Genomic DNA, 14434 nt, shown 5'->3' with positions numbered 1-14434 from the left:
AGTATAAAACTCGGTATTGAAGTAGCCTGCCTTTAAGCAATAATCCAAACCTGCAGACCAAGTCACTGACTTCTCACTGGCAGCTGAATTTAAGACAAGAAGTTTTCCTTTCCTTCCATACTGCCTTGCCCAAGCCAAGGCTCCTGCCTTATTCCTGGCAAGGCAGTGAGCATCCCACAGCAAACAATAGTGATAGTCTGTGGTTAAGAACAGAAGGGGTCTCATGAGCTTCCTGAGACCAAAGCTTTGTTTCTCGCAGCAGGTTTATTTTGTTGGTGATGAGTTTCCTGATAAAGCTCTTATGTCAGTACCGCAAAAACCTGCCTGCAGTCTGGGAACAAAGCAAATCTAGGCAGATCTCCTCAAACTGCTCCTAAAGCAGTAAAAACAGGCAGTAATTTCAGCTGGGCACCCTTTCCTGTGACAAGGTTAAAGAGATTCTTTCTTAAACACTTTAATGCGATTTCTGGGGCTCAAAACCTACACAGACTTGATAGAAGGCAGCTGAGAGCTGTTGTGCCAGAGTCATGTGGAACCACAGGCAAAGGACGATCAGTCGAGCATCATTTTCCTACTTATTTTCCTACTGTTTGGTCTCGGAGTTACAGCAGCCATCTTTAAAAACAAAACATTTTTAAACACTTTCTGTTTTTAAGCACTGGAGTTCTCCTGCCTTTTCAAACAAAAGCCAGGCTCTGCTTGGGTTTTTACATCATGCACATGAAACAAGATTCTGTCCCAGGCTTTTCACTCGCAGTGAGGACACAGAAATGAGAAAGCACAATTTAACTTCCAAATCCCAGACTGAACATGAATATTACATGGCAAAGCTTCAGTTAATATGCACACTAATACAAACACCACCCCTCAATGAAACCCATAGGTAAAGTAATTTTAGCCAGATATGGATTAAGTATTTATTTTGTGCATTCCTGAAGTGTCAGTCAGAGAGATGCAAGCTTTATTCTCTGTGTACGTTTTTTAAAATCCCCAACTTGAAAGACTATTCAGACTTTGATTTCCATATAATGCACAATTAAGCTAAGTTTCAAAGGATGAGAACTAAAATAAATAAGAAGATCAAAACCACTATGCAATGAGCTTCCCATTTAAGTAACATTGCTGAATGAGTTTCAAAGTGTTTGTGATAAGACACTATTTACGGTGAAGTGTTTAATATTATTATCTTTCAGGTTGTAGCATTTCCTCAGACAGCGCTGGCTGCTGGGGCACCGGCTTCACCAAGAGCACGTAACTATGCTGGGGTTCTAGCACAAACAAGAAAGACGGTACGGCAAACTACGATGCCATAATTCATCTAAAACCAGAAGAAAATAAATGAGAAATTAATGCAAATTAAGGCCGTATATTTCAGGCACCCATCTTAAAAAGCAGGTGGTGGGATGGGAGTCATCTCACCTACTTCTCAACATCTGCAGGTTCTCTTCACACCCAGTGGAGATCAACAGCCACTCCTGGGATGGGATGCATGTCTCTCCAAGGCAAACATCTAAAACTGGTCAGGTGGGTCATGTTATAGGAGTGTCCACCTACATGACACTTGGTCAGACAAAGCTGGAAAAGCCAGCGGGCCAAACCCAGCCCCCTAAGCTGCCTCTGCAAGGAGGAGATGGGGACACCTCTGACAGGCGACGGGGAAAGCCCCACAGGGTTGGCCTAGCAATAGTGCAAAGCCGCTCCCCCAGCCTAGGAACCTTGGAGTACCTGCCCCACATTGAGCACTTCCAGGCTGCCTGAAACCTACATTTGATATAAAGCAGACACTCACAGAAGCAGAAAGCGAATAAAAATCCAGGACGTGGAAATAAGGATCTTTGTCTTCTGCCTTCAGATGAATGCTGCAGCCCTGGGTAACAGCCTGGCTCCCTCCTGCCCTTCTGGATGCCAAATCCTCCACTCTGGGCTATGAACTGGACCCTTCCCTACAGCTGTGGGGATCCCTGCCCTGCCCCTGCGACCCCGCAGCCTGAGGGCTGGGTCACCTCTGCCGCACGCAGGCGCAAGGGCAACCTGTTCCTTGGGCTGAAGAGCAGGTCTGACCCAGCTCTGCAGCTCCTGAGCACGCACACTGCCTGCCAGGCAGGGCACAAGGCAGAGACACAGGATCCCAACGTCCCCACGCTGGAGGAGGAGCCGCCAGCCCCTGTGCTGTCGCTGGATCTGCTGGCACAAGGGCGCCAGGTTGGGTGCACACTCTGGGACGGGCAGGTAGGTTCTCCCCAGGGATTACTGCCGGGGGGTGCCCAATTCCAAAGTGCAATGAAACTTAGAGTGAGTCAGCATGTCGTTCCCCTAAACCCCCAGGACACTTCTGAGCACGTATTGGAGCCAAAAGGCCAGTCTGTTGCACAGGATCAGAAGCAAGTAGCCGAGAAGAGAAGGTAATTAAGTAGGTTTTGCTGCATCATGATACAAGAACCCTATGGACCTGGAAAAACAAATGGGAGCAACACTCTGATTTCTCCAGAGCTTCTTTTCAGGCATCAGGATTGTCTAGGGGCAGCTGGAAGTAACTGAGATCCTGCAGGAGCTGGTGTCTCAGCTCTGGTGGGAGCCGTGGGCTTGTAGCTGGGAAGAACGAGGGAGAAGATAATTCTTTTAGGTGCTTTAGAGAATTTGATAACAGGCAACAAACTGCCAGTCTGATTTGTGGAAACAGAGATGCATGCACCAAACCGTACTCATGAGGGGAAAGAAATCCCAGCACAGCAAAATATAATTTTGCTTAATAAGTTTTAAATGATTGTTTCACTCCTGGAACATAATATGATATAATGAGATGTAAGTGAAACCTTCTACAGCTTAACCAACGCCTTATTAAGACAAATTTGAACATACTTGGCAGTTTCCATAAATCAATATCTTTATTCTTAAGTACTAAAGAATAAAATTTACTTTGGAAAATTCTATTACTTCATCTTCAACCTCTATTCATGGAAGGAAATTATCAGTATTGCTAGAACTAGATAGATTTAGTGGCAGCAGATGGTTGATTCGTGAAGTACTAGTTGCCAAAGAAAAAAGTTGTTTTTAAGCTTTGCAGCATACTATACCATCTCAAATTGACTCATGAAGAGTGGGAATCAGTGAAAACTAATGTGGGAAAAACGTACATAAACCACAGAAACTTTTTTTTTGTTTTAATTTACAACACTAGTCTGCTATGTATTATAACCCAATCTCTCCAATAAAAACTATACTTCACATAATAGCTAAGATTGTTTCCTTCACTTGAATTTTAGCTATTTGTCTGAGCCAAATGATGCACTGAGATGCTACAGCATCTTTCTGCTGTTACATTCATTTCTGCAGGCCCACTGAGCGGGGTTGTGTGTCTCCGTTGAGCATCGTGCCGGCCGGCACCGCCGGAGCAGCTGCTGTTTGTTCGGTGCTGGAATCGGGCAGAGGACTGAGTGTACCTCACTTCTTTGTTTTGCTACCTGTCATCACCTGAAGCTGCACCAACTCTCAATTCATGCAGCATGTTTATAGCGTGGCAGCTTTTGCTATGACACACAGCTCTAGTTTCCAAAGCATCTTGGTGAGCCTTGACAGGTCAGGTGATGTTTTCAGCTCTCTGCAAGCCAGTATTTGTATCGCGTGTGCAAGGCTTCTCCTACAGCTGTGTCCTATGGACTTTACATATGAAAGGGGATGTAGTATTGTTTCTTTTCCAAATTTTTATCCCAGAATTGCAAATTTGAAAACTCGGATATGCAGGTTAAATTCAGGTATGAATCAAGTGTCCAAGCAGTAACTGGCAACCACAGAGGCTTGATTGACTAATGTGAAAGAATCATTAACAAAGGATCAGAGAAGCGGTAGGAAGTGCACATGCCTGCCGAAAAGGAAGAGGCAGGGAGGATAGGCCTAGTGACTCCGCCTCATTTCCTGTAATCTTGTTCAAACCCCATGGCTTTTCATGTTGTTTTGCTATGCTTTGCAGAACACAGTGGGAGACTCCTGCCCAACACATGCTTCTTCCTCACTAAACCCAAAAAGGCTATATTATATTTTCTTCTTATATGACCCTGCCACAGCCCATGGCTAGGTGGTCAATTATCTGTTGAAATATTCACTGGCTACCCATATTGTACAAAATACATCACATGGCTGGCTTCTCTAATTGGATTATGTTCAGCAACCCAAGGGTGAAGTTAATATGTAGTCTAGATACAGATAATGCATATATATTGAAGAGTGCAGTGAAGTTATTGTTTAGTGCCTATTGTGGTATTTTCAAGATCTCTGATTACTGAACAGCTGTTTTTTCAGCTAGAAAATCTTAACATTAAATTTTTATCAATTATATTTCCTCTTGGCCAAGATGAATTTCAAGTTTTTAAACGTTAACTCAAAATGCTTTTTTCTAGCCATTCACTGGGAGAGACTGTGTTAACAAGCAAGAGAGCAGAAGAGCTCTGAACTGATATATGAAAGCAGCTGCCCTTGAAGGGATGTGGAATCTGATTTCTGCCATGTAGCAATTCCAAAATGGTGGACATTTAAGTAAATCTTCAGCTGCAATACCTCCAAAATAACACACACCAGAAAATCACTTTCTCCTTCTGGTAAGATAGTTAGCATTAAGCGCATTTTTGCTTTAGCAGTTTCTGTCCTTATGACTGCAACTGTCATTACAACATCTTGCTTTTCTCACTTCTCTGTGAGAAACTATAGAGGAAATTTTTTTACAAAAACAATGATAAAAAGCATTTTTGGACTTGTATCATCATGTTTGATCAAACAAGCAAATCTGTTAATATTTTAAAAAAACCCAAATACATAATATTCTTGTTTTTTAACACCACGTACTGAATCAGGAAACTGGATTCTGAGCATAGGTTAAGCAGCAGATAGAAACATTTCTTCTGCACTAGAATTTAGCATTCTCAACATCTACAGTAAAAACATTTTTCTAGGAAGATTCAATAAAACCAAGACATTTTGCAGAAGTTTATTGATAAAGACTTGAAGAATTGCTGGCAGTGTTAACTATGCCCCATCAAAACTGTTTGAACACAGCACCGAACACTGCCAAAAAAACACCTATAAATCACAGCTAGATAAGAAATATACGAGGGTATATATAGAATAGCATTAACCCGAACAGAACCAATAAAAATAGTTCACTCAATAAGGCTGACAATAATCTGTCATGACATGAGATGGGGTTCTTGGCACAGACAGTGGCTCCCGCCTTATATGTCACTCCACACACACACCTGCACTACGAAAAGATGGGAATTCATGTCATGCCTTCATGCCATGAAGCATACAGATTATTTAGTGTTTGCAATTCCTACACTAGTTTATTTCAATGCAGTTGTGATTTGTATCTGCTATCAATAAACAGCTGTTTTCCTATATCAGCTTCCAAACTTTATGTAGCGGACTACTGATTTCCATGCCAAATGTTACTGTAGATTCCTCATTTCTAGTACTTCCCAGAAACATAAATGTTGCAAAACCATCAGGGCTTGCTGGCTTGCTTGCCTCCAGGAGAACATTTTTCTCAGTCTGACTAGTACTGAATTAAAAAGTGAAATTGGGTATTACATACATGAATACTGAATTATAGTCACCTTAAAAATACAAAAACAAATGAAGTCAAACTGAACCAGGAATTTATAGGAGTGAACTAAAAAAATAATCCTGTGCAATTGCCTGCATAAAAACTGAGAGTATGAAAAGAGGTGAATTCAGCCTGTAGACTAGAAATATTTTGAACAAGAAGAGTCCCAAGAACAGCACAGTATGTGATAATAACCTTGCAGCACTGCAGACGTTTCCTAAGGCTTAAAATGTCTCTCTGTCCCTGTAAGCACTGATCTTCATGAAATCATATTAATGATATTCAGGCATATTTCAAGCCTATCATACATCTGTTTACAGCTGCCACACTAGAACACACCTGGTCTTACTGCTGAAATATCTGTAATGCACAAGATAGCAAAATGCAATTCTGACACTGGAAACAGGATAAGAGAGAGAATTCAAAAGAATTACAGCAATAATTCCTAACTGTATAAGAGCCTTACTTAAGAAAACTGTCTGCTGTGCACCTCACCAAACCCAGTTCTGAATGAGGATAACTTGAAGCCTCAGTTTCCCCGCTTCTGTATAGACACCTGTTGTTTTGAGGCAACTTATCAGTAAAACACGTTTCCACTGCAAAAATTTTCAAGTCTGAGTCTCCGTCAAAGCTGTTCTGCTGAGTGCAAGGCAGCTGTAACTCTGAGTGCTCTGAAAGAAACGTGCACAAGCACGAGATACCCAAAACCTGATGCAACCCAAGATTATTTGACTTACTGCATGCGAGTTTATAATAGAACTTCAAATTAACCAAAGCTTCTGGACGGGTTTCTGCCCAGGTTTTTTGCTTGCAAGTAACCCCAAAACACCAACAGCGGTTTTAGATCTCTAAAGCCGGTATTAAGCACGAACATGTAACTCTTTTTGAGTACAGAAAATTCAAATTGACTCTACAAGACAGAGCACAACTAAAAACGGTTTATAAACAAACCTCCTCCTACACACAGAGTGTCTTTGAAGGAAGGTCCTTTCCTTTGGGTTTGGCTTTAGTCCAACAATGCAGTGCCTTTCTGGGACTGAAAAAAAAACCCTGCACGCAGCATTTATGGAATGTTTACCCTTCCCATCAAGCAGCAGCCCAGCTAAATACCCTCTCCCCGCTCTCCTCAGCCTGCAGCAGCAGCAACTTCCCCTCCTCTTTGGAGGAATCAAGACTTTTCCTTGACAAGGCCATGTGCCACAGGATTGGGAGCATGAAGTGAAAGGAGTCCTGTTCAAGTTTACAGCCACATTTCAGCAAACATGCCCAGGACTCCCGAGCAGGTCAGAGCAACTACAACCTCCCCGGTGGGGCTACCAGGAGCTGGTGTCATGGGCACGTGCCCAAAACCCACCAAGTTTTCAGGAGGGGCAGACACAGCCCAGAAAACATGGATTTAAGGCAACTTCTACATATAAAACGTTTTGGTCCTTTTTCTGTTATCCCGAGTGACAGGATATAGTGTCGAGACCATTTTAGACACTACAGCCCCTGTGCAGCCTGGGGCGCCACAAGGAGCTCTGTGCAGAGATGGTCAATGGCCCAGAGTGAGCACTGAGCTGGCTGTATGGGGTTGGGTGGACCCAGACAGTTCTTTTCTTAAGTCCATTTCTAAACAAGTCAAAAATACGGCACAATGTGAACATTAGAAAAACACAAGGCAGCCCCCAGACGCAGCAACAATGGAAGGCAGGAGACAAGAATGAATTCAAAACCTTTTTTTTTTTTCTTCCACAGTACAAAAGAAATCAGAATATTTATTTTCACACAGTTGTTCGTTCAGAGTTATACTCAGCGTGGGGAAGAACATGCTAAGCCCTCTACACTCAAATTAAAACATACCTTCATTTTTCACTTAAAAGGCAGCCCATGTCAGAATGAGAAAAATAAGTGTTTAGAAAAGATAAACGAGTGCTATTTTTAGTATTATTATAATAGGTGCTTAGATCAGATGCTCGTTACTGTAGAATTCGGTGAAGATATTTCCCAAATTTATAAGACTTACTTTAGTACTGCAGCATAAATTACAAAAATTATCTATATTCCTTCCAAAGGAGTTGTCAAGCATTCTTCTTTTTTTTTTTTTCTCCAATTTTATGCCATTGTCTTCAAAACAGAGAAGTGAACTGAACCTTCTCACTGAAAGCAATTGAAAACTTCCCTGTAACTTCTGTGGTTAACAGCTGATTTGCTCCTTTTGAGTAATGAAGAAAAAAACTTTACTCGTGAGTATATAACTCACAGGCAAGTGATACAAAGCAGTCACAAGCAGTAGCGAGATGGCAGTGATGCCGCCCTCTCCTGCCTCAGTTGCTTACCAGCCCAAAGCACCACTTGGTATGCAGACAGCTGCTGCTAATTCCCTTTCCACTTGGATACTAATTACGAGGACTCTCAGACCAATCTAGTGGATGCCTGTATTCTTTGGCAAGTTAATCACACAGTGTTACTATTGACAAATTAAATTTGAATATAGTAGATAAGGCAGACAGGTAGTAGATATTAATCTGGTAATTTGGTTTGTGTTTTAGTCCAGTAACCAGAGTTAGATAAAGCTGAGAGGCAGATAAGTCAATCATGGCATGAAAAGAATCCCACAAGAAAACTGCCCGTCTGTTACCGAAAGGGCAGTTCTTCCACAGGATACTGGGATTTCTTTAGCTTGTCTCCTGCACTGTAAGGCAGCTGAATTAATGGTTGGCCACTGTGGGCACTGTGATATATAAAGCAATTAAGAAAGCAACACACTATTCCATTAGAAGAGAGAGAAAGAATGAAGTGAATGAATGGTGGCAAATGATGGACGTACCAAAAAGGTCAGGCAGCTGGAATGAAATGTCGAGGCACAGCTGAATTTAAATGCAACAGTCACTTGACAGGGAGCTGTCACACCTCCCTGAATGTGCCTTATGGTGATAGCGGATCTTCAGCTATTTAGTGGATGCATTTCTCAGGATCCAGTATCTCAGCAGAGAGGGTGTTCAGAACTGGAATGCACCGATCTCTACAACCGCCTGTTTACACTCGGATGGGTACAAAACTACTGATATCTTTCAGTGAGCACAGTGAAGTAACAGTAAAAAGCAGAAATCAGTATTAAGGTACCTGCGCAAAATCCGCTGCAAGCCGCATCTTCCCACCTTCACCAAGGGGCCTTATTAGACTGGCATGGCGAATGAAAAGTTCAATTGCTCTTTGAGCCATGGCTTCAGTGTTATCAAAGACAAAGTCGAAACATTCAAAATGTCTGAAGTAGTCACTCATGACTCTTGCTATAAAACCCTGGAGTTCTTTCATGTACAGAGAACAAGGGACATCTGGTTTTCCTGAGCTAGGTAATGATCTGGAAAAAAAAAAAAAACAAAAGAAAAAAGAAATGGGGACAGCTAAATTCATCTTTAAATCACAGTCAAAATCTACTGGATTCTTTTTATTTTTTTCCCATCCCACAAAGTCATGGCATGAATTATAGAGTTTCATTTCTACTCAGAATAAAGAGCATGTAGCTCTGTCTGAAACTGTAGTCAAAAAATCTTTGTATCAGCCATCCTAACAAAGATAAAGGACACCACTCCACTCCTACCCAGCTTGCAGAGCACCCACCACTCTGGAGCCTAAACATCAAACCCAGCCCCTAAATCTAAATGTCCCAGTTGTTGATTTGAAACTCTAATAATGGGTCAGAAAACACAAGCACATGTCACTGGGTTACTACTTCAGCCTATTCCAAACCTGTGCTCTGTACAGAACTAGTTTCCTAGATTCCTCCAAATCCAGGGTTATAAAAATCTAATTATCACAGAAGCAGCACAGAAGCTACAGGACACAGAAATCAATCACCTTTCTCTTTATTTGAATCACAGCCAGGCTCTTCCAAACTCAGGAACCTGAGTGTGCAGGCTACCACACAAAGCTCAGCCTTTAGCTGACTCGGTTTATCCACACAGAGAGGTATTTTGCTCGTGGTAGCAAAATAAAGATGGAGAGGGTAAAATATTAGGTTTGTTTTTGTTGTTTTTTTTTTTTTTTAAAAAAAAGGAAAAAAAAAGCAAAAGGAAAATTTAAAACACTTTTGAAAATACACTGTTTTCAGTGAATTTCCAAGACAGAAAACAAGGCATCTAATGATAAGCGATGTCTGAACAGTGATAACAACTAAAATAACACTCAAGAAGGAAGTCTCAATGATAGATAGGGCTCGAGATTTTTGCAGAGGAAGAATACTGGAAATTTTAATTAAAATGCTTTGGGAAAATAGCATAACACACCGAATGTGAGCTTTCTATAAAAAAAGATCTTTTGAATAATTTCATATTCGCTAATACTTCAGAAAAAATATGTGTAATTTTAAATCAGAGGTTATTTGCTTTATTTTCAGTCAAGAATACTGACAGTTCTGAAGACAGTCCACAAAAAATAAGTTTTCAAAACAAAAGGGTTTTTTTAAGGACAAAAAACGGCCTCTGCTTGGCTTTATTTTTCTATTTAAAATGAATTTAACTCAACAGACATGAAAAAAAGGCAAGAAGACAGATGCTATCTGATTAATTTGTTTCAATATAGGTGTAATTCTGCTTTCTGTCTTCACTGACCATAAAGCATTGCCTTCCCCTCAACAAAAATGCACCCTTGCTCCAAGGACATCATGGCAATAACAATCTATTATGCATATGCAGGACATCTTACTAAAGCAAGTTTAAATTTAAAACACATTTCTAGTTACCCAGAAAAATCTTCCTGGTGCATAGTGATGATAATAGCTTCTACTGAATCTCCCACAGAGTTCAGTAACGGTTGAACAGCACTACCCATTAGATCATGGACCACCTAAAATAGAATAAGAAAAAAGCAGAAGTAAGGAAACCAAAATTAGAAGCATTTGCATTTTGAGACCTCAAAAATACCTTGACAAACAGTTCTTTTCAACTGAGTTTTTTATTTTTCTGCATTAGAAACTGCTAAATAGAAGGACAACAGCCTAAGATAACATTTCTCTTTACTTGACTTTACCAGTCAAATGCAGAAATAAGGCTGTTTACTAGTTCTATGTATAGCCTTCCTTCAAAAATCTGGTATTCCTGGTTTGTAAATGTACATGTTTTGGTGCACACACTTCATTCCGCTGTTCATTCCCCAGACACACAAGCTGCCCTTCATTCCTCTGCGCACAGCTCCTCCCGGATCAGCGCACAGCAGGACAGATGCGCACAGCTGTCATCCACGGAGGGCGGCGCCGCCATTCGCATCACCCCCCAGGACAGCACCAGGTAGCATAAAAATCGTATTTTTATGTGTGTTGGAAGGGGTACAGGGGCGATGAAGGATGCAGTTATTGCTGTGTGAATGCTGCAGAGAAATACATTTATTTTCACAATCAGATGACATCTGGGTTCCGACCATTACAAGAATATTCTTGAATACTCTGTGATTCTGTGAATACAAATGCTACTCAAGCAGTGATTTGGCATATGTGAAATATAAATAAACTGCAAAATATAAATTTCAGAGTATTTGTACGCCTTTGACATAACACGAAATAATACCTGGGAAAATAAGTGCTCATTTGAAGTGTGACAGACAAAGCAAAGCTCAGCCCTATCCCTGCAGCGTATGGACATTCAATTACCTTCAAGGCAGTTGTAACTGTTTGCTCAGCGGCTGCTGGAAATGAGCTCTGATTGGTAATGACCTACAAATTGTAAAGTAATAGTTAACAGTCAACATTCAACAAATTATTAGAATCCATAATATTTAATTTCATCTAAAACCATACTGATTTACTTTTAGTAATAAGTGGTTTACATAGGTATAGATAACTATTAAATGTGTTTCATACAGACAGCATTTTCAGTGCACTGGTATCAGTCCTGTGCTCTCAAATTTCCTATGGGCTCTGCTTCTGCCCTGGCAAAGAGAGGATTCAATTGAGTTCAACTGAAATGGAGCTGATGGGTTGACAGAATCAGAATAAAAATAAGTGGTGCATTCTTCCACTGCTAAGTATAGAATTTAAGGAGAATTACACAAACAGGTCTACAGCAAATATTTGAAAGAATGGTTGATCTTTCTCAGTATTATGATTATTATAACACTAAGTGTTAAATAGCTGTTTATGTACAGCCACAGTGGTATTAGAATTCAAAGTTCAGGAATGATCTGAAGGAATATTCTACCAATTTCCTTAGTTATCAACATGCTATATGATAGTATTTTTAAGCCAGATAGATACTAAACTCGAAGACTGAATCATATCAGATCTCCCTCCAACACTAAGGCACATGAGGTTCATTACTAAACACATCAGAGAAAGCAGACTTAAAAGTTGATCTACCATCTGTTTGCAAAATCCAAGCAAATTTTATAGGCTTTTTAGCATTTTTAAACATTCTTTAAACATATCCACAGCCAGGAGTACTCATGATCTTTTTTCTAATCAGGCCAGGATTTAAACACAATTACCACTTACCTGTTTTAATTTATAGAGACCGTGTAAGTGTTGGCATCACTAAACCAGTAAATTGGAATTATTCATAACTGTGCTTAGTCCTGAAAACATCTCCAGGCCAGACTTCGGTCACAGTAACAATGCATGGAGATATCTGTGAGGTGCTGCTTTTCTTGATTTCACCCTTCCCCTTTTCAGTTTGGCCACAATAGTGGGAAAGCATTGGGGGTCTTCTGAGAAACATAAGCTTGGGCTGGGACAGTGGCAGACAAGGGCTATCAGGGTGACCCATACAAAGACAGAGCTTACTTGACAAGAAAAAACAAAAGAGTTCAATTGTTTAGGCTCACAAAACAATGGCTGTGAGACATGATTATTCTCTATAAACAAATCTTTCACACCGCTTCTAATATTAACCATTTATCACAAAGTGGTGCTTTACAAGGGCCAACCAAGTCTCAAAGATTTGTACAAATGCACAGCAGGGTGCAGCTCTTAACCCAAAATTGGGCTGTATTTGTCAGAGTTCTCATCAGCTAATGGGAGAATATGCACACGATGGAACAAAGAAGTTAACATTATGGCAAGAGGAGAAGTATCCAAGGAAGCCTACCTTCAGAACCGACTGGTGCAGTTTGTACAGTGAATTAACTACAGCCACGTTCCTCCTCTGTCCCTCTGTGAGTGGTCCAATCACCTGGCTGGCATCTCCTTGGGTAGACAGCTGCAGTGATTGCAGAAATCGTTAAAGCAGTACTAACTCTTTGAACAGTGCATCACCACAAAATTACAGTACACAGAATCACAGAATGGTTTGGGTTGGAAGGGACCTCTGGAGATCATCCAGTCCAACCCACCTGCTAAAGCAGGTTCACCAGAGCAGATCACACAGGAATGTGCCCAGGTGGGTTTGAATGTCTCCAGAGAAGGAGACTCCACAACCTCTCTGGGCAGCCTGTTCCAGGGCTTTGGCACCCTCAAAGTAAAGAAGTTTCTCCTCATGTTCAGATGGAACCTCCTGTGCTTCAGTCTGTGACTGTTACCCCTCATCCTGTCGTTGGGCACCACTGAAAGGAGCCTGGTCCCATCCTCTTGACACCCACTCTTGAGATACTTATAAACATTGATGAGATCCCCTCTCAGCCTTCTCTTCTCCAGGCTGAACAGACCCAGCTCTCTCAGTCTCTCCTCACGAGAAAGATGCTCCAGACCCTTCATCATCTTTGCAACTAAACTTAGAACATTGCAAAAATACAGAGGGCTTTAGTACCAGTGTTCTTCTAGTTAACTCTTGTCTTGATTCATATGGCTTCCATCTCCAGATAATATAATACAAATGGAACAACAGGAGTCACAAGAGGCTGCTGTCCCAGCTCCAAGACCCCAGCACTCAGATCCAGATCTCTTGGAGATACCATAGTCCCAACATGACTTCTGTTTTGTAATCTAAGAGTCAGGTGAATTCACCCCCTTAAGGATGCAGGATAAACTACCACCAGAAGAAAAGAACAGGTTGTGCTTTTCCCATATACTTTCTGTCCTTACTTCTGACATCCATTTGAGCCCCTCCTTAAAAACTCAATTTCTTTAAATAGATGGCTTACAGCTTTGTACATATTAGCAGCTTGTAAATGAACAGGAAAATAGAACTGCAAGGACCAAAACTGTTAGTCCAGCCATTAAAGAGAGTTCTATCCATGAACCTTTCAGCAAAAATATATATAAAAAATATTTTTTTCATATTTAAGCTCCACAAAGCACATATTTTTTTATCATTACCATAGAAATCAAAGTTCCAAGGTGATACATAAACAGCAATTAACTACAGAACAGCAGAAGTTTACAGCTTAAAATAAAATAAATTGTAACTAGGAAACAGAAATTTTCTTGTGCACTGAAATCTGCAGAAATACAAAGAATTGACAAAAGGCTATGTGAATTGTAGAAGTACATCAGAATATTACAGCAAGAACAGCTATTAATAGAAGGCTTTACTGAGATATAATTATCTGGCTAATTATCTAGATTCCTCCAGGAAACTCCTGAAGATGCCTAGCTCCAAAAGTCTCTCAGTAAAAACATATTCAACTCATTGAACAAGTCATCAAGAGACTTTTATGAAGTGTGTCTTTAAACACAGTTGTAGGTCCTACAGAAAGCTCCTAAACTAAAACTGAGTGTACAGCAACAAAAGGAACAAGCATGAAATTTTTTAAGTAATAGGAAACAGTGATTCTTTAACTAGTGAAAGATTATTCCTGTACATCCCATAGCTTCCTGTCAGCACAAACAGACAGCATGCAAGTAAAGTTATCTATTTGCCAGTGCTGGTAATAATGAAGTTTTAGACAAGTTCTTGCAAGCACACAGGAACTCAAACTTATTCACAGCAC

The 14434-nt window shown here is 40.7% G+C and overlaps 1 protein-coding gene across 2 annotated transcripts in view; it reads right to left on the bottom strand.

Annotated features, from left to right (window-relative positions):
- Positions 1–14434, bottom strand: part of COG5 (component of oligomeric golgi complex 5) — a 186828-nt gene that overhangs the window by 11455 nt on the left and 160939 nt on the right. For both annotated transcript variants that reach the window (XM_065857617.2, XM_071803429.1), the window contains exons 15-18: positions 12655–12765; positions 11223–11285; positions 10320–10423; positions 8702–8939 (exon numbers count right to left, since the gene is read on the bottom strand). In XM_065857617.2, the coding sequence (XP_065713689.1) occupies positions 8702–8939; positions 10320–10423; positions 11223–11285; positions 12655–12765 (516 nt within the window). The remainder of the gene's footprint in view (positions 1–8701; positions 8940–10319; positions 10424–11222; positions 11286–12654; positions 12766–14434) is intronic.

This window comes from Patagioenas fasciata, chromosome 1, assembly GCF_037038585.1.
Source record: "Patagioenas fasciata isolate bPatFas1 chromosome 1, bPatFas1.hap1, whole genome shotgun sequence".
Classification (NCBI taxonomy): domain Eukaryota; kingdom Metazoa; phylum Chordata; class Aves; order Columbiformes; family Columbidae; genus Patagioenas; species Patagioenas fasciata.
This window is presented reverse-complemented; position numbering and strand designations above follow the sequence as displayed.